The 19,861-nt window shown below is 38.4% G+C and overlaps 2 protein-coding genes across 4 annotated transcripts; one reads left to right on the top strand and one right to left on the bottom strand.

Moving 5' to 3' along the window:
- Positions 1–1,154: 1,154 nt before the first annotated feature.
- On the bottom strand, positions 1,155–6,128 carry LOC129114889 (uncharacterized). The gene is made up of 8 exons (XM_054626774.1): positions 6,105–6,128; positions 5,590–5,625; positions 5,215–5,475; positions 4,897–5,136; positions 3,795–3,980; positions 3,135–3,209; positions 2,277–2,366; positions 1,155–2,152 (listed from the first exon to the last, which is right to left on the bottom strand). The coding sequence occupies exons 3-8, from the start codon at positions 5,441–5,443 to the stop codon at positions 2,085–2,087; spliced, it is 888 nt and encodes a 295-aa protein (XP_054482749.1). The 5' UTR covers positions 5,444–5,475; positions 5,590–5,625; positions 6,105–6,128; the 3' UTR covers positions 1,155–2,084.
- Positions 6,129–7,771: 1,643 nt separating this feature from the next.
- Positions 7,772–14,083, top strand: LOC129114890 (V-set domain containing T-cell activation inhibitor 1-like). 3 transcript variants are annotated; one of them, XM_054626777.1, is made up of 5 exons: positions 7,772–7,845; positions 9,037–9,258; positions 11,728–11,951; positions 12,058–12,414; positions 12,571–14,083. In XM_054626777.1, exons 4-5 carry the CDS (start codon positions 12,069–12,071, stop codon positions 12,750–12,752), a joined length of 528 nt encoding a protein of 175 aa, XP_054482752.1. In that variant the 5' UTR covers positions 7,772–7,845; positions 9,037–9,258; positions 11,728–11,951; positions 12,058–12,068; the 3' UTR covers positions 12,753–14,083. The 3 variants fall into 3 exon arrangements, with proteins under 3 accessions (XP_054482752.1, XP_054482750.1, XP_054482751.1); XM_054626775.1 differs by lacking the exon at positions 11,728–11,951; XM_054626776.1 differs by lacking the exon at positions 11,728–11,951 and having other exon boundaries at positions 7,788–7,835.
- Positions 14,084–19,861: the final 5,778 nt, after the last annotated feature.

Genomic DNA, 19,861 nt, shown 5'->3' with positions numbered 1-19,861 from the left:
GTACTTGTACTTGTACTAACACCACGTTGGTGTCTCTTCCTGTCGGTCGGGGTAAACCCAGAACAGGAAGCTTTTTAGTTCCTGTTCTTGATAAGACTGATTCAAACAGAGATCTGACTCCCACATGGGGACTTTTTATTTAAAACCAGGTTTTTCTGAGTTCACTGAATCCCTGTTATATATTAACTTTGAACTCTTAACTCCTCACAGCAGGATAAAGTTCAGCTCCTCTCTCTGATAAGAACATTTGAATTTCAAATGTGGAGGCAAATTACTTTTCCTCTAACGTCCAGATGTAAAGTCTGCTGCTTTTACTTCTACATGTTGTTGCTGGTTTGATTCTTTATTCTGCTGTGAGCCATGTGACACTAATATATACATATATATATATATTTATATATATATGCATATATTTATATACATATAAGGTAATAATCTCTGTACTGGTCGACAGAAAACAGAAGTGAGTCAGTGTTATAGTGTTTTAGTGTTTTAGAAGAAAAGCTATGAGTAGAAATGTGTCGGATGAACTCCGCCCACTTTTTATTTTATAACATTTGAACACTAAAGTCCCTGAAAACGAGCCGAGTGACACTGAACAAATACAACACTGTTCATTAAACTGTGTCTGTAACTGTTGGTGCTTTAGGAGCTTTTTATGGAGTCATTCTGCAGTTTGAAGGAAACTCCGCCTACAATGACTCATGAAGCAGAAGGATGGAGTCAGAACAAACAAGGAAGAAGAAGCCGCCATCTTAACTGACATTTTATCTCTCTGCTCCCTCAGCTCCTCCTGTTTCACATCCTGTTTCTGCTTTAGCCTCTAAACATACAGAGAAGATGGTGGATGTGTTATATCGCAGCAAAACCTGTCCGAACATTTTATTATTATTATTATTATTATTAACATTTTATTTATTATTATTATCATCATTATTATTATCATTATTATTATTATTATTATCATTATTATCATTATCATTATTATTATCATCAGTCTGGAATGATTTACAGAAAACAAAACTGAAACGGTTTTAACTCAGGGCCTTTTTCACTTCTGCAGTTTAATGAAACAATAAAACCTGAATGAGTTATAAAACACTAACAGAGTGATATTCTTGTTCACACTTTACAGACACACTTTTTAGACATACTTGTTACTTTATATACATATTTATATATATTTATTTAAATATATACACATACATGTTTGTACTTAATAGTACAGTGACACTCCTCTGATCTCTAAACACGGTTGATCAGCTCTCTTTATGTCTTTATGTCTTAATATCTTTCTCTCTTTCTCTCTTTATGTCTTTCTCTCTTTCTCTCTTGATGTCTTCATGTCTTTATGTCTTTATTAACACAGTCATGTCATCAGGTTTCTGGTTTCTGGGTGTGTCGTCGTCTTGTTGTTGTTGAAGCTCAGAGTTTTTCTTTCAGATAAGAACCTGAATGTGACGTAACGTGTTTTGCATCACATAAACATGTTTGGACCGATCTGAATTATTTTGGGTTCGTCCCTGTTGTTTACATTCAGACAAACTGAAGAATTCAAACCGTTTTTTAACAAATAAACCAACTCTGCTCAGTTTGTGTCTTTTTGTAATCATCTATGCATGCAGTTATGTTTTTATCTGTGATGTTTTACTGGTGAAACCTTGAACTCGATGCAGATTTCATTCTATTTGCTGTTGTTTCTCTTTTCCTCCTGTGTTTTTTTAAAGAGGTCACAGTGAAACTGATCCTCTGCAGAACAAAGTCGAGCTGCTGCCACCTGCTGGCTGTTTACAGGAAGAGAATAAACAGGAAGCCACTGCAGCAGTTCACCACCTGAACAGTTATGATTCATATTTAATAAATCAAACATCTTATTGCTGCACATGTTAAACTAATTATTCATTTTACATTTTTATATTAGATAACACTTTCCAGCAGAGAGGACGACGCCCAGCAGCAACATTTAAATAAGTCTGTCTGCAGCTGGAGGCTTTAGAGACACACAGCATGTTATGTAATAAATAGAAGTTTGTGCAGAGGCCTCTGGAGACCAGTTAGAGACCAGTAAAACCAGCAGCTGGACTTCACTGGTGTGAAGGAGTGAATGTGGACCTCAGTGAAGAGTAGACGACCTCTGGCTCTGGTGAAAACTCTGAACAAACAACGTAAAACACGTAGTTAGACAGAAGAAAACCTTCACTGACGTCAGACTGGAACAAAATGACACTTTAATGAACACATGAATCAGAAAGCAGATTAAAGAAGAGCGGCTGTACCTCTGGTCCTCTTCGGTCTGATCACTATTTCTCCATAAATGACCTCATTAGTTTGTTTCCCTGCTGAATAAACAGGAGCCGGATCGCTCTCTGGAAAATAAAACAAGGTTAAGTTTGAATTAAATTAAGTTTAAATGTGTGTTGAACAACACAGAATACATAGAACATAAAGTGTAACTAAAAAGGTCGACATTACATAAATCTTATCACGTCAAATAAACACAGTGAAATCATTTTGTCACTGAAAGCAACCAACAAATAGTAAAAATAATAAAAATGAAAATACTTATATATATATATTATATTATATATAATATGCAATGTATAGCAGGTGAATGAATTATAATTATTACATAGAAATAGAGTTCCAACCTAACATAAGGCCATGAATTAGCAAATCATCAGCTAATATTTAATCTGTTTTGGAGCGAAATGTAAAAAAAAAGTGCAAAAATTTGTCTCTATGCAGACGATACTGTTTTATATTGTGTTTTTGATTCCGTCCAGTTGGCAGGTCGGTGGTCGATAAACACTATAAAAGAAGTGAATGTGAACTCAGATTATGAACGATTCTTTGACTCCAAAGTCACCAAAAGTAAATTTTGGACCCAGGAAGTTTCAACCATTTCAAACCGTCGGAGAAGCTTCTAATGAGTCATCGTTACAGACCATCTATGGCTGAAATGAGACACAGTGTTGCTTTGAGCTAGATGCTAACATCAGCATGCTAACATGCTCAAATTAACAAAGTTAACATGCCATGTTCCAAAATTTAGTTTAGCCTGTTAGCATGCTAACATTAGCTGATTAGTAGAAAACTGTTAGCATTGACATAAATGTATTGATTAGCAGCTGTACCGCTCATCCTGTTTGGTTCCTGATGGACGTCTTCTGTTCTTTTCACTGATGAGTAAACTGGAGCTGCATCACTCTCTGGACAATAAAGTGAAATATTATTATTGTAATAATAATAATTGTTATATTAATATCATAGTAGTAAAGTAGCAATGTCTTCTATTAATAAAAATAACAAATGATGAAGTGATATTAAAGTAATTTAATTTAATGTAATTGATAATTACACCACTAATTTGTTAATAAATAAACATCATCAGTGCATTTATAGAAATGTCACATGTAATCATTAATATACACAGATATGCAAATCTGCCCGTTTATGAGTTATCCACGTTTTTCCAACAACTTAACAAGTTATCTTGTGAAGAATCAGTCCTGAGTTAAAACTTAAAAAACTCAACTGAAGTGAGTTTTGTTTTATCAGAAAACAGGAAACTGGACGCGGCAGAGCTTCTGTCGACATAGAAACACTTTGACCACAAACCAACTGTGGTACTCAGGAAACATCTTCTGATCACTAAAGGACATTTGTTTGACTACGTAGTGTTTTAGTTGTGAATTAAACACTTTTGTTGGTAAATTATCTGCAAAAGGTGAAATGCCAAGAAAAATAAGCTAATTAACATAATAATATTAAATCTGTAACGTTGACTGTCTCACCTTCAGGCTTCCTCCGGACACATCGTCTCACCAGTAGAGCCAGTACAACCAGTAGCAGCAGACCACAGAGGGATGGAAGAAACAACAACACTAAGAGGGAAGGAGGCGAGGAAAGAGGAGGAGAGGAAGAGGAGAAGAAGAAACCAGTGGTGGAGGTGGGGGGAGGAGGTGTGGTGGGGGGTTTACCTGAATGAAAAAAAGACATATTTTTTATGTCTCTATGTAGTTGTTTTGAATATATTTGTAGTTTGTTTTCATCTATTTGTTGTAATTTTGCATCTCTATGTAGTGTTTTTAATCTTTTTTGCAATCTTTGTATTTGTTTCGAGTATCTTTGTAATCATTTTCAGTATCTTTGTATTCCTTTGCATCTCTTTGTAGTTTCTTTGTATATTTGTAATTGTTTTGTGTATCTTTGTAATCTTTCTTCTCGGGTCTCTTTGCAGTTGTTCATTTTCATCTATTTGTGGTCTTTTCTTTGTCTCTCTGATGTTCTTTTGAGTCTCTGCATTGTTGTTTTGAGTATCATTGTATTTGTCTCGGGTCTCTTTGTAGTATCTTTGTCTATTTGTTATCGTTTTGAGTATCTTTGTAGTTGTTTCGAGTAACTTTGTTATAATTTTGAGTATCTTTGTATTCCTTTGCGTCTCTTTGTAGTTTCTTTGTATCTTTGTAGTTGTTTTGAGTATCTTTGTTGTTTTTCGTCTCTTTTTTGTTGTTATGAGTCTCTTTGTAGTCATTTTGCATCTCTATTTAGTTTTGTTGTCTCTTTTGTAATTGTTTTGAATATCTTTGTGTTCGTCTTGGGTCTCTTTGTAGTTTATTTGTCTATTTGCAGTTGTTTAACATCTATTTGTTATCGTTTTCAGTGTCTTTGTAGTTGTTTCGAGTATCTTTGTTATAATTTTGAGTATATTTGTATTCCTTTGCGTCTCTTTGTAGTTTCTTTGTATATTTGCAGTGGTTCTGAGTATCTTTGTAGTTGTTTTACATCTCTTTGTAATAGTTGGGTGTGGGCGTGGTTACAGATGCAGGACGGAGACACTCAGGTTTTAATCTTTAAATCAAAATAGGAAACAAGAGTAACCTTTGACCTCCTCACCTGTGACAGACAGCCAGCTGGGTGGAGACTCTCCACCCGTCATGTTACACCTGTAGAGGCCTTCATCAGACTTGGTAACATGCTGGATGGTCATGTGACCTTCAGGCTCAGTCCTGATGAAGGAGCCATCTTTATAGAAACCAGCTGGGAGGTTGGAGGACGTCGTTGTCCTACAGGACAGAGTGACGTCATGTCCCTCCATCACAGGGAGGACAGGACTCCTCAGGATCACTGGTCCACCTAAACACAGAGACAAACTACAGCGTTTCATCGTCCACACACAGCTCCATCAACACTGACTCCACAGGCTGATCTTACCAGTGACGCTGATGTTGATGGTGTTACTGGTTTCTCCCTCTCTGGACTCACACCAGTAGACTCCACTGTCCAGAGGGACAATGTAGCTGATCTTACAGGAGGAACCAGCAGTTTTTCCCCATCCATCTCCACACTGAGTCCTGGTTCCTCTGGTCGTGTTTCTCCTCAGAGTCCATCCAGAGGGTTCGTCCTCCTCACAGCTCAGAGAGACAAACTCTCCTTCAAACATCTGAGAGCTGCTGGGACTCACAGTGAGACGAGCTGGAGGGAGTTTATTAGATTTGAGCAAAGCCAAATGTGTTTAGCTGCATATTAATCAACCTGCCTGGTCTGGATTTTGTGTGTTTTATCTTCTCATAAAACATCTTCACTGACCTCGGTTTGTCGTGCAGCTCAGTCGTGAAATCAGAACTGAGGAGAGATGACTGGTTTGATTGATATAATCTTACATTCAAAAGACTGAAACTCAAGATTAAAAGCTGTGAAATGATTAAATCTGTGTGCATTAATTAAATAATATATATAAATATATATATATCCTGAAACACCAAATATCATTCTATGGTGGATCAGTGCAGAGCTGAGCTTAAGGAGGCAGGATGTGTTTGTGGTCAGATGTGAGAAAGTCGTTTAACACTGTTGAGGTTTGTTCTTTAAACAATCAGAAATAATCATTTTAGAGCATTTAATGAATGTTTTCACTTCATAAAGATACATATATATTTAAAAAACGGGTGATTATTTCTAACTTTTTAAACTGATAAAATGATTAATCATATCTGTGAGTATGTTTTGTTTTATTTTAAGCTCCATGGTTTCCTCTTTGCTTCCCATCAATATTAAACTGTAAAAACAATCATTCATATTTAAATAACTCGTGTTTTACTCACAGAGCAGCCACAGAGGAGACGCCTGTCCCATCATACCACAAAGTGATGAAGACTGTTCTCCGTCAGACAAAACCCTCCTCCTTCCTCTGTGGAGGTGAGTTCACTGACCCTCAGCAGGAAATAGGAGAAAATAAAGGTTTTATTCATTATGAACATTGAAGGAAATAATCTAAAGAAAGTCGGAGAGGAGAGTTTTAACCGGAAAGTGATTAAATCTCACAAAGAAATAAAATATATTATTATTTCCTAAAATGCATCACAGAGAGAAAAGAAATACTAGTTTTAGTTGTGTAGATTTAGACTAAATTATATTATTAACGTATATTTAAGCACAAACGTGTGAAAAGCTCTCGTTTGGAGCCTCCATGAAGAAAGAAAACCAAAAGTAAATATATCAAATTAAATATATAAGAAGCTATAAAATATGAATTTAATAAATCAATAAAGATATTGCAGAAATATGGATTTAAGGGAGTCTTTTATTTGCATTGTGACACTGATGTCGGTGAAGAGGACAGAAATAAGTGGACGGTTCATCACCTTTAACCTTAAAACGTTACCGTCCTTTAACCCCTTCAGTTCCAGGTCAGACACGTCTGTCAGCCTCTTAAAAGGCCAACGCGTGTTTGATCTGGCGACATCTAGTGGCGAGGAAGCAGATTGCAGCAGACGGAAACTTCTCTGTGTCGAGAGCGGAGAGAACTACGGTGTCCGATATGAGAACCTGAACATCCCTCAACTGGAGCCAGAGTTCAGTTTGAAGATATGAAGGTAATGAAAACACAAGGATTCTTTATGTGATTAACATAAAAACATACATATCAATATTCCCAACATAAGAAAACATACATATTAATATTCTAAACATAAGAAAACATACATATTAATATTCTAAACATAAGAAAACATACATATTAATATTCTAACATAAGAAAACATACATATCAATATTCCCAACATAAGAAAACATACATATTAATATTCTGAACATAAGAAAACATACATATTAATATTCTAGACATAAGAAAACATACATATTAATATTCTTAACATAAGAAAACATAGATATTAATATTCATAAGAAAACATATATTCTGAATATTCTGAACATAAAAAACATACATATTAATATTCTTAACATAAGTAAACGTACATATTCATATTGGAGACATAAGTAAACAAACATATCAATATTCTAAAACTATAATAATCTGATCTGTGAGCTCAAACAGCCTCTTCATCAGTAACCTGAACAGAGTCCAGACAGATCACCTGGTGTCAATAAAGTTGTGTTTATAAGAAAACTAAAAAAAGAGCTTAAACTTTCTTAAGCGCTGATTGGCTGAGGAGCAGAGAGGTAAGTCCCACCTCCTCATTCACACCGAGCAGGAGGAGACAGACCAGTACAGGACCAGTAGAGGACCAGTACTGGTCCTCTACTGGTCCTATACTGGTCCCATACTGGTCCTCTACTGGTCCAGTACTGGTCCTCTACTGGTCCTATACTGGTCCTGGTCCTCTACTGGTCCTCTACTGGTCCCATACTGGACCTCTACTGGTCCTAGGTCCTTTACTGGTCCTCTACTGGTCCTATACTGGTCCTATACTGGTCCTCTACTGGTCCTTTACTGGTCCTATACTGGTCCCATACTGGTCCAATAGAGGATTATTAGTGCTGATGATGGTTCTCTGCGGGGTTTCTGTGGATAACGGCGGCAGAGACGGACAGAGGTGCTGTGAGGTACCACACACACACACACACACACACACACACACACACACACACACACACACACACACACACACACACACATTCATGTCTCACCGCGGAGGGTCTGTCTGATTGACAGGTGTGACGTAACAGCTCACCTGTGGACCAGGTGTGTGTTTTAAAATATTGCAGAAGTGAATGTGAGAATGAAACAGAGATATTGTGTGTGTGGAATGTGGTGCGTTCAGGGGACACAGGAGATCACAGCGGTGTGGGGGTCGAGTTCAAACCCTTCTTTTATTGTCTTTAAACATTTGGATCCGGAACATACTCGTTCAATGCAATAAAACAACCTCAGGAAACATGTTTTAGATATGAAATATATTATATTCACCCATCAGGCAGATGACACAACTATATTATTGATTAATGATTCATTCAAAAGCTTCAGGTCTGAATTTAAAGAAGTGTTATTAAGAGTGATTTACCTTAAAAGTAGTGATTTAACTTTATTTATGATTTAAAAGTGAACTATTCAGGAAGAACAACACCGATGTCTTCATAACAGATTAAAAATAGAAAATAAATTCAGCCTCTGGTTAAAAAGAGATGAAATGTGAAGGTTTGTTCATGTGGCATCGTCTCTATGTCTCGACAACAAAGCGGACGAAAGAAAAATAGATCAATTGTTGTTTCATTTTTTATATAAGAACATCTGTAGTTATCAATTCTTGCAATAATAGTGCTCTTGACTTTTTGGTGTCTAAGATCCAAACATAGATTCTTCAATGTTGAACTTCATTCTAAAATGTGTTTTTGATCAAATTAAAGGACTATAAAATAAATAAAATACCAGTTAAATCACCATTAAATGCTGAACCAACAAAAAGCCCTAAAACAGTGATGTCATGTGATATTTGTACGTAATAATCATAATAACAATCAGAGTTTTTACCTTATTGTCCTTTTTCTCTTTCTTTATATTATTTATTAACTATTTTTATTGTATAGGCTTTTATTTCTGTCTATCTTTTCTTATAAAGTAAAACACTGTTGCATGCAGTTTGCATTAAACTGGACAAACTGCTTCATCGTGACCTTTGACCCTCCTGCTCATACATCTGCTGTGCAAAGGGTTGTGGGTCAGAACAGCTGGATGCATTAGAGCATCCTGGTATTTATTAAAACACCGTTTATTAGGACATGAATCTGTTTCTGCAGAATAAAAGAGTTAAAATGTCTGAGTGAAGCTGAACGCAGCAGTCACGTGGCAGGCGCTCCTCCTCCTCCTCCTCCTCCTCCTCCTCTTCCCTCCTCCTCCTCCTCCTCGGTGGATGGTAAACAACAGCAGACGGTCCTGCCCGGTGCTGCTCTCCTCCGCAGACATGTCGTCCTCAGCTGTCTCCTGTCTCCTCACCGCCATCCTGCTCTCTGCGGCCGAAGGTGAGCTGTGGTCACATGCACACCCACGCACATGCACACGCACGCACATACAACCGCGCACACACACACACGCACACACACACACACACACACACACACACACACACGGCCTCCAAGCTGCGTCATGTTTACAGAAAAAGACTGCGACTGCAGTAAAAGACATTTAGTATTTTAAACCATTAATGGATCAAAATATGATTTAATATGCAGATGTTATGACTGCTGTCATTACTGATGTTATTACTGATGTTACTGATGTTATGACTGATGTTATGACTGATGTTATTACTGATGTTATTACTGATGTTATTACTGATGTTATGACTGATGTTATTACTGATGTTATTACTGATGTTATTACTGATGTTATTACTGATGTTATGACTGATGTTATGACTGATGTTATTACTGATGTTATGACTGATGTTATTACTGATGTTATTACTGATGTTATTACTGATGTTATTACTGATGTTATGACTGATGTTATGACTGATGTTACTGATGTTATGACTGATGTTATTACTGATGTTATGACTGATGTTATTACTGATGTTATGACTGATGTTATTACTGATGTTATTACTGATGTTATGACTGATGTTATGACTGATGTTATTACTGATGTTATTACTGATGTTATTACTGATGTTATGACTGATGTTATGACTGATGTTATTACTGATGTTATTACTGATGTTATTACTGATGTTATGACTGATGTTACTGATGTTATTACTGATGTTATGACTGATGTTATTACTGATGTTATGACTGATGTTATGACTGATGTTATTACTGATGTTATTACTGATGTTATGACTGATGTTATGACTGATGTTATTACTGATGTTATGACTGATGTTATGACTGATGTTATGACTGATGTTATTACTGATGTTATTACTGATGTTATTACTGATGTTATTACTGATGTTATGACTGATGTTATTACTGATGTTATGACTGATGTTATGACTGATGTTATTACTGATGTTATGACTGATGTTATTACTGATGTTATGACTGATGTTATTACTGATGTTATGACTGATGTTATTACTGATGTTATGACTGATGTTATTACTGATGTTATGACTGATGTTATTACTGATGTTATGACTGATGTTATTACTGATGTTATGACTGATGTTATTACTGATGTTATGACTGATGTTATTACTGATGTTATTACTGATGTTATTACTGATGTTATGACTGATGTTATTACTGATGTTATGACTGATGTTATTACTGATGTTATGACTGATGTTATGACTGATGTTATTACTGATGTTACTGATGTTATGACTGATGTTATGACTGATGTTATGACTGATGTTATTACTGATGTTACTGATGTTATGACTGATGTTATTACTGATGTTATTACTGATGTTATTACTGATGTTATTACTGCTGTTATTGTTGTCATAACTGTCACTAGTCACAATATGACGTATTGTTAGATTATACTAGTATTTTGAAGAATATTGTCGAGTCTCTCTGGGTTATATTACAGATACTTTGTGTTTTATTGAAAGAGAAAACATCTGACTAAAGTCAAACTGATGTTTTCAGGTCTTCATCACTCAGTAACATGATGAGGATGAAGATGAGCTTTAAGGTTTCCGATAGAAGATTTAACGGCTACTACTAAAACATAATATCATGTTATGGTGACTCTGGCGGTCCCTGTGGTATAAAGTGGTAGTGTTTCTGAGAACCAGAGTCCCTTTAGAAAACCTCTATTTTACTGCAGCAGGGTCTGACAGTCGGACCCGCTCAGTTCTGGTTGTGGTTCTCCTGATTGAGGCCCTTTGGATTCAAGGTGACATCATGAAACCATTTTTTTAGTTGGAAGCAGCAACCTGGACCAAGTACCTTAAAGCTGCATTCTCTCTGCTGTCCAGCAGGGGGCGACTCCTCTGGTTGTATAGAAGTCTATGAGAAAATGACTCTACTTCTCTCTTGATTTATTCCCTCAGTAAACATTGTAAACATGAGTTTATGGTCTCAATCTCTAGTTTCAAGTCTTCTTCAATACAGCATGATGTTCATTTAGTCAATGATGCTCCATTTAGAGTCAAACAGACCATAAAGCAGGGGATGCTTTAGGGCGGGGCTACACACTGATTGACAGGTCCACACCAGAGACGTATACGGCGTCTCTACGTCACTCCTCCTCACTCCATATATGGTCACTTCCTGTTCACTGGTTGCTAAAAACAAGATGGCGACGTCCGTAACGACGAACTTCAAACCGTCAGTTCACAAACCAACGAGAGACGTCACCATGACGACTGCGTCGACTTCTTTGTATAAAGTTTATGAGTCCAAGCAAAAAAATATTCAGTCAACAAAGATATTTAAAAAAGAACATTTGAAGCATCTCTCTCTTGTTTCTAACTGTAGGAGATGGAAACCAGGTTTCTCTAAAACCTGGTTTCCATCTCCTACAAACTACAGGTTTTTGGTTTACGGGACATTAGAACGCCGACTGTTACCAGGCAACCGAAGTGCATGAAGAGCGACGAGCCGGAGCTGCAGCAAACAAATGAGAGTATTGATCATGCAAACAGAGCGAGCACTGCGGAGTCATCGACACCTCGCCCACTGACACAAACATGGAGCGCTGAGTCATGCGTCAGTTCCTCATGTGACCACGGATCATCAGATAAAATGAGTTTCATGTAAACAAGGTTTATCTCCATAAAGTACTTCCTGTTAAAATAAAAGAACCGTTCTGTCTTTAGCTCTCTGACTGCTTCTGGTTCTGGTTCTGTGTTTGTGTTTCAGACCCACAGGAGATGAAGCTGAAGCCGGAGCAGGACGCCGCTCTGCAGTGCCAGTCTCACACTGATGACATCATCACCCTGCTGGACTGGAACAGACCAGACCTGAAGTCCGGCGGCTACGTCTTCTTCTACAGAGACGAGCGCTCGTATGAGGAGTACCAGCATCCTCGGTACCGCGGCCGCGTGGAGCTCAGAGACCCGGAGATGAAGAACGGAGACGTTACTGTTCTTCTGAGGAACGTCAGCGACCTCGACACCGGAACGTACGAGTGTCGGGTCAAAACCAGCAAAACACCACCCAATGAGACGACTCCGTCCGAGATCAAGTGCCTCATCCACCTGACGGTCACTGACTCAGGTGAGTTTGTAGTTCAGACTCAGGTGAGTTTGTAGTTCAGACTCAGGTGAGTTTGTAGTTCAGACTCAGGTGAGTTTGTAGTTCAGACTCAGGTGAGTTTGTAGTTCAGACTCAGGTGAGTCTTGCTGACGGTTCACACCTGTTTCCTCTCTGCAGGCCACCCTTCTGGAAACGAGGACGGATATCGTGAACTCGTCGTTGGTCTCTCGGTTTTCGGAGTTCATCTCGGTGTGTTTTTTCTTGTTGTTGTTGGATTCATGATTTTTAGAAAAGGTAAAGGATTCAAAAAGAATAATCTATACGATCCTCCTGTGAACGAAGGTGATCCGGAGACCTGAGGAGTCTCAGGTACCTTTACTCCTGATGGTGTTTGTGTGTTTTGCTGCCGTCACCGAACGGTGAAGGAAAGTCTTTAAAGGGTCGTTACATTCAAATTATCAGCTTCAAAAGATCAACAAACATATTCAGAATGTAAACAGAGAACAGGTAGATGATACGTATTCAGACTGATGAGGAAGCAGGTGAACATCTGGAGCTTTTAGCAGCCAAAGAGACAGATGTTCCCCTGAGGAGGTGGAGGAGACCAAAAACAGAGATAAAAGAGAGAGAGTTCTGGACTGACTCATTAAGAAACATCAGCAAATGTTTGCTTCGTTTAATCTATCAATTTAAGAGACGATGATGTGTTAATGATATCAATGAAAATCAGTTAATGAAGATTAATAACACTAATATGATTTAATAATCTTATTAATGCAATTATTATTAAGATTAATAATTGCATCTCTACTTTAAGAGAGCGATAGCTTCCATAAAGTCAACTGGACATAATAAGTAACAAAATATAAAACAGCATCGTCTGCATAGAAATGCATTTTAAATGTATAATTGTAGTCACCTGGATCAACTATGGATCAATACAATGACAAGATGATATCGATAAATGTCTAAAAAGATAAATGAATGATAAAATAGACAAATAAAATCACCTTTAGCATTCCGTATTATGAATGTATTTATTATAAGTCAAATAAGACAAATGAATGTAATCTAGTGCAATATCATAAATAATATTACAATAAAAGACAGAATATATAAACTGTTACATATATTTAACCATCTGATTAAATATATTTATCTTTATGTTTCTAACATCAGAATTTTATATCGGCAACATTCCATAGAATACATTTTGTTTATATTCTAAATGTTTTAGCGATATTTTTTTCGTGTTTTACTTCCTTGTGACATTTTTCTAAAGAGCTTCTCTTGTTACCATGACGCCGGCTCATCGATCGCTGTGATTGGTTAGAAAGAGAAGTGATGCAGAGACGAGTGAGAGCCTGAAAAACGTGAAATAGATAAAAAGTGAATGAAACTTTATTCATTTCAGGAGGACACACGATCACATCAGGAGTAAAGACGGCGTCCATTTTTATTTTATCAGCTTCTGCATCGAAATGTTCATAACAATAATGAAAGAAAGCTCGTTAATAATCTCAGAATAAGTTCAGTGTCGCTGCATGAAATCAATAAATAATACAGAGATGATTGTTTGGATCAGATCTGAGGTTTCTTCTGTCTTTTTGCATTTTAATTGTAAGTTTTTATGTTTAAACGCACTTTATTTCCCCTCGATAAGCTTTGTGAAGATAATAAATATTTTGTATGAGTCTCATCATGTTTCTTTTGTTTAATGAAACGTGTCTGATCTCATTTAGAGATCAAAATAAACCAAATACATATAAATATATAAATACATACATATGAGAATAGATTTAAGGTTTTAATAGGGCCGTTGTTTACAGAACAGACCCTCCTCCTCCTCCTCTTCTTCCTCCTCCTCTTCTTCCTCCTCCTCTTCTTCCTCCTCCTCCTCCTCTTCCTCCTCCTCTTCCTCCTCCTCCTCCTCTTCTTCCTCCTCCTCCTCTTCTCTTCCTCCTCCTCTTCCTCCTCCTCCTCTTCTTCCTCCTCCTCCTCCTCTTCTTCCTCCTCCTCCTCTTCTTCCTCCTCCTCCTCCTCCTCTTCTTCCTCCTCCTCCTCTTCCTCCTCCTCTTCTTCCTCCTCCTCCTCTTCTTCCTCTTCTTCCTCCTCCTCTTCCAGAGTTCTGAGGACTGAAGAGGTTTGATGATCAGATTTCATGTTGAAGTTTTAGTCTTTAACTTTAAATAAAAACAGGAAGTTTGGTTAAAAACAAACTTCCTCCTGCTGACTTCCTGTTTGGGTTTGAAACGAGGCCTCAGATGGTTTTGATTGTTTTGATTCTATAAACGTTGTCTTCTGTCAGAAAGTGTTTTCTGTATTTTCTGTGAAATGAGTCTGGAGCATCTCAGAGTCCTCCGTGATGAGAGCAGTTTGAATCCTCTAATTGTTTAGGAAAGGAGCTTCAATGCTTCCTTTCCTATCTCCTTTAGCCTAGGAAACACTGGACCTTCCTTTACCAAAGGAAAGGAGTTAATGACGACCCACAATCCCTAGCGGCGGCAACATTTAAAGTGACGCACCATGAAAACAAATGATATGTTTAACTTAAGGTTTAACACTTCTTTACATACAGTCATAAACTGATGAATATAAATAGACTCCAGTGTTTGGACTTCTGTCTCATGCGGTGATGCTGATCAGAGCGGCTCCGGTTCAGCTGTGGTCACGTGCTGCCCCCTGCTGGCTGCTTCCGGTCTCTGCTGCAGTGAGTTTGTTCTTAATCAGAAAGTTTTCAGGTTTCTACGAGACTGTTTGAAGAAGAAGAGGAGAACTTTTACTCTGAGGTACTTTTACTTTACTTCAACTACGTGTACTTTAGCTATGTGTAACTTCAGCTATGTGTACTTTACTTCAGCTATGTGTACTTCACTTCAGCTATGTGTACTTTACTTCAGCTATGTGTACTTTACTTCAGCTATGTGTACTTTACTTCAGCTGTACTTTTCAGCTATGTGTACAGCTATGTGTACTTTACTTCAGCTATGTGTACTTTACTTCAGCTATGTGTACTTTACTTGTTATTGCTCTACATTTATGTGACAGCTTTATTTACTTTACATATTCAGATTATTTATCAGTGAATACATGAGGACGTATTATTATAGATTATATAAAGTCATTCAAAGGAGCTGCAACATTAAAGTGATGAACACATTAATGCATCAATAATTGATTATTGACTCCTCCATTGTTGGATGTATCACCAGGGACAACGAGGAGGAGTACAGAGGACTGATTGAGAGCTTCATCACATGGTGCAGCAACAACCACCTGAAGCTCAACATCAGCAACACCAAGGAGCTTGTGGTGGACTACCAGAGGAACAGAAGCCCCCCTGTCCCTGTTTTCATTCAGGGAGGGGAAGTGGAGAGGGTTGAGTCCTACAAGCACCTTGGGGTGCAGATCAACAATAAACTGGACTGGACACACAACACTGCCCTCTACAGGAAAGGACAGAGCAGGCTGTTCTTCCTGAGGAGGCTGAGGTCCTTCAATGTGTGCAATGAACTGCTCAAGGCATTCTACCAGTCTGTGGTAACCAGTGCCCTCTTCTTCTACCAGTCTGTGGTAGCCAGTGCCCTCTTCTTCTACCAGTCTGTGGTAACCAGCGCCCTCTTCTTCTACCAGTCTGTGGTAACCAGCGCCCTCTTCTTCTACCAGTCTGTGGTAACCAGCGCCCTCTTCTTCTACCAGTCTGTGGTAACCAGATCCAAGATCTTTGCACTTAAAGCGCCAGGCTATTCACACTGGAGAGTCACTGTGGTGAGTTCAGGTGTCTGTAATAACAGTAGGACAGTCTAGTGTCTGTGGTGAGTTCAGGTGTCTGTAATAACAGTAGGACAGTCTAGAGTCCGTGATTAGTTCAGATGTCTGTAATAAAAGTATTACAGTCTAGTGTCTGTGGTTAGTTCAGTGTCTTTAATAACAGTAGGGCAGTCTGTGTCTGTGGTAGTTCAGGTGTCTGTAATAACAGTAGGACAATCTAGTGTCTGTGGTTAGTTCAGTGTCTGTAATAACAGTAGGACAATCTAGTGTCTGTGGTTAGTTCAGTGTCTTTAATAACAGTAGGACAGTCTAGTGTCTGTGGTGAGTTCAGGTGTCTATAATAACATTAGGACAGTCTAGTGTCTGTGGTTAGTTCAGTGTCTTTAATAACAGTAGGACAGTCTAGTGTCTGTGGTGAGTTCAGGTGTCTGTAATAACAGTTGGACAGTCTAGTGTCTGTGGTGAGTTCAGGTGTCTGTAATAACAGTAGGACAGTCTAGTGTCAGTGGTTAGTTCAGGGGTCTGTAATAACAGTAGAGAGAAACCATACAGCTGCCAGCGACGTGGGAAATGTTTTTCCAATCAAATCACTATAGAAAACATCTATGCATCGATAATGGAGAGAAACCCTACGGCTGTGACCAGTGTGGTAAAGAGTTCTCCAAGATCTTTGCACTTAAAGCGGGCTATTCACACTGGAGAGTCACTGTGGTGAGTTCAGGTGTCTGTAACAACAGTAGGACAGTCTAGTGTCTGTGGGTAATTCAGTGTATTTAATAACAGTAGGACAATCTAGTGTCTGTGGTTAGTTCAGTTCAGTGTCTTTAGTAACAGTAGGACAGTCTAGTGTCTGTGGTTAGTTCAGGTGTCTGTAATAACAGTAGGACAGTCTAGTGTCTGTGGTTAGTTCAGTGTCTTTAATAACAGTAGGACAGTCTAGTGTCTGTGGTTAGTTCAGGTGTCTGTAATAACAGTAGGACAGTCTAGTGTCAGTGGTTAGTTCAGGGGTCTGTAATAACAGTAGAGAGAAACCATACAGCTGCCAGCGACGTGGGAAATGTTTTTCCAATCAAATCACTATAGAAAACATCTATGCATCGATAATGGAGAGAAACCCTACGGCTGTGACCAGTGTGGTAAAGAGTTCTCCAAGATCTTTGCACTTAAAGCGCCAGGCTATTCACACTGGAGAGTCACTGTGGTGAGTTCAGGTGTCTGTAATAACAGTAGGACAGTCTAGTGTCTGTGGGTAATTCAGTGTATTTAATAACAGTAGGACAATCTAGTGTCTGTGGTTAGTTCAGGTGTCTGTAACAACAGTAGGACAGTCTAGTGTCTGTGGTTAGTTCAGGTGTCTGTAATAACAGTAGGACAGTCTAGTGTCTGTGGTTAGTTCAGGTGTCTTTAATAACAGTAGGACAGTCTAGTGTCTGTGGTTAGTTCAGGTGTCTGTAATAACAGTAGGACAGTCTAGTGTCTGTGGGTAATTCAGTGTATTTAATAACAGTAGGACAATCTAGTGTCTGTGGTTAGTTCAGGTGTCTGTAATAACAGTAGGACAGTCTAGTGTCTGTGGTTAGTTCAGGTGTCTGTAATAACAGTAGGACAGTCTAGTGTCTGTGGTTAGTTCAGGTGTCTTTAATAACAGTAGGACAGTCTAGTGTCTGTGGTTAGTTCAGGTGTCTGTAATAACAGTAGGACAGTCTAGAGTCCGTGATTAGTTCAGGTGTCTGTAATAACAGTAGGACAGTCTAGTGTCTGTGGTTAGTTCAGGGTCTGTAATAACAGTAGAGAGAAACAGTCAGCTGCCAGTGTCTGAAATGTTTTTCCAATCAAATCACTATAGAAAACATCTATGTCGATAATGGAATAAACCTAGGACAGTGTGGTGAAGAGTTCTCCAAGATCTGTGCGCCAGGCTATTCACACTAGTTCACTGTGGTGAGTTCAGGTGTCTGTAATAACAGTAGGACAGTCTAGTGTCTGTGGGTAATTCAGTGTATTTAATAAAAGTAGGTCAGTCTAGTGTCTGTGGTTAGTTCAGTGTCTTTAGTAACAGTAGGACAGTCTAGTGTCTGTGGTTAGTTCAGGTGTCTGTAATAACAGCAGGACAGTCTAGAGTCCGTGATTAGTTCAGATGTCTGTAATAACAGTAGGACAGTCTAGTGTCTGTGGTGAGTTCAGGTGTCTGTAATAAAAGTATTACAGTATAGTGTCTGTGATTAGTTCAGATGTCTGTAATAACAGTAGGACAGTCTAGTGTCTGTGGTTAGTTCAGGTGTCTGTAATAACAGTAGGACAGTCTAGTGTCTGTGGTTAGTTCAGGTGTCTGTAATAACATTAGGACAGTCTAGTGTCTGTGGTTAGTTCAGTGTCTGTAATAACAGTAGGACAGTCTAGTGTCTGTGGTGAGTTCAGATGTCTGTAATAAAAGTATTACAGTATAGTGTCTGTGATTAGTTCAAATGTCTGTAATAACAGTAGGACAGTCTAGTGTCAGTGCAAATTTACTAATAAAGGATTATCTTATCTTCTGTTCATTGTCTAATAAAGTAGGACAGTCTAGTGTCTGTGGTTTAGTTCAGGTGTCTGTAATAAAAGTATTACAGTCTAGTGTCTGTGGTTAGTTCAGGTGTCTGTAATAAAAGTATTACAGTCTAGTGTCTGTGGTTAGTTCAGTGTCTTTAGTAACAGTAGGACAGTCTAGTGTCTGTGTTTAGTTCAGGTGTCTGTAATAAAAGTAGGTCAGTCTGGTGTCTGTGGTTACTTCAGGTGTCTGTAATAAAAGTATTACAGTATAGTGTCTGTGATTAGTTCAGATGTCTGTAATAACAATAGGACAGTCTAGTGTCTGTGGTGAGTTCAGGTGTCTGTAATAACAGTAGGACAGTCTAGTGTCTGTGGTTAGTTCAGGGGTCTGTAATAACAGTAGAGAGAAACCATACAGCTGCCAGCGACGTGGGAAATGTTTTTCCAATCAAATCACTATAGAAAACATCTATGCATCGATAATGGAGAGAAACCCTACGGCTGTGACCAGTGTGGTAAAGAGTTCTCCAAGATCTTTGCACTTAAAGCGCCAGGCTATTCACACTGGAGAGTCACTGTGGTGAGTTCAGGTGTCTGTAATAACAGTAGGACAGTCTAGTGTCTGTGGTTAGTTCAGTGTCTGTAATAACAGTAGGACAGTCTGGTGTATGTGGTGAGTTCAGGTGTCTGTAATAACAGTAGGACAGTCTAGTGTCTGTGGTTACTTCAGGTGTCTGTAATAAAAGTATTACAGTCTAGTGTCTGTGATTGGTTCAGATGTCTGTAATGTATCTAGTGTCTGTGGTTAGTTCAGGTGTCTGTAATAACAGTAGGACAGTCTAGTGTCTGTGGTTAGTTCAGGTTACTTCAGGTGTCTGTAATAAAAGTAGGACAGTCTAGTGTCTGTGGTTATTCAGGTGTCAGATGTCTGTAATAACAGTAGGGCAGTCTAGTGTAGCGAGGCTCTGGTTAGTTCAGGTGTCTGTAATAACAGTAGGACAGTCTAGTGTCTGTGGGTAATTCAGTGTATTTAATAACAGTAGGACAATCTAGTGTCTTTGGTTAGTTCAGGTGTCTGTAATAACAGTAGGACAGTCTAGTGTCTGTGGTTAGTTCAGGTGTCTGTAATAACAGTAGGACAGTCTAGTGTCTGTGGTTAGTTCAGGTG

This window comes from Anoplopoma fimbria, unplaced genomic scaffold (assembly GCF_027596085.1).
Source record: "Anoplopoma fimbria isolate UVic2021 breed Golden Eagle Sablefish unplaced genomic scaffold, Afim_UVic_2022 Un_contig_10768_pilon_pilon, whole genome shotgun sequence".
Taxonomy (NCBI): domain Eukaryota; kingdom Metazoa; phylum Chordata; class Actinopteri; order Perciformes; family Anoplopomatidae; genus Anoplopoma; species Anoplopoma fimbria.
The sequence above is the reverse complement of the archived record's forward strand: the minus strand, read 5'-3'. Positions and strand labels throughout refer to the sequence as shown.

Excerpts from the sequence above, each read along its gene's own strand:
- LOC129114889 (XM_054626774.1), bottom strand. The coding sequence starts at position 5,443 with ATGTTTGAAGGAGAGTTTGTCTCTCTGAGCTGTGAGGAGGACGAACCC. Across the intron at positions 5,137-5,214 it reads CATCAACATCAGCGTCACTG|GTGGACCAGTGATCCTGAGG; the intron begins GTAAGATCAGCC and ends CTCTGTGTTTAG. Across the intron at positions 2,153-2,276 it reads CAGACCGAAGAGGACCAGAG|AGTTTTCACCAGAGCCAGAG; the intron begins GTACAGCCGCTC and ends TTGTTTGTTCAG.
- LOC129114890 (XM_054626775.1), top strand. The coding sequence starts at position 9,150 with ATGGTAAACAACAGCAGACGGTCCTGCCCGGTGCTGCTCTCCTCCGCA. Across the intron at positions 9,259-12,057 it reads CCTGCTCTCTGCGGCCGAAG|ACCCACAGGAGATGAAGCTG; the intron begins GTGAGCTGTGGT and ends TTTGTGTTTCAG. Across the intron at positions 12,415-12,570 it reads CCTGACGGTCACTGACTCAG|GCCACCCTTCTGGAAACGAG; the intron begins GTGAGTTTGTAG and ends TCCTCTCTGCAG.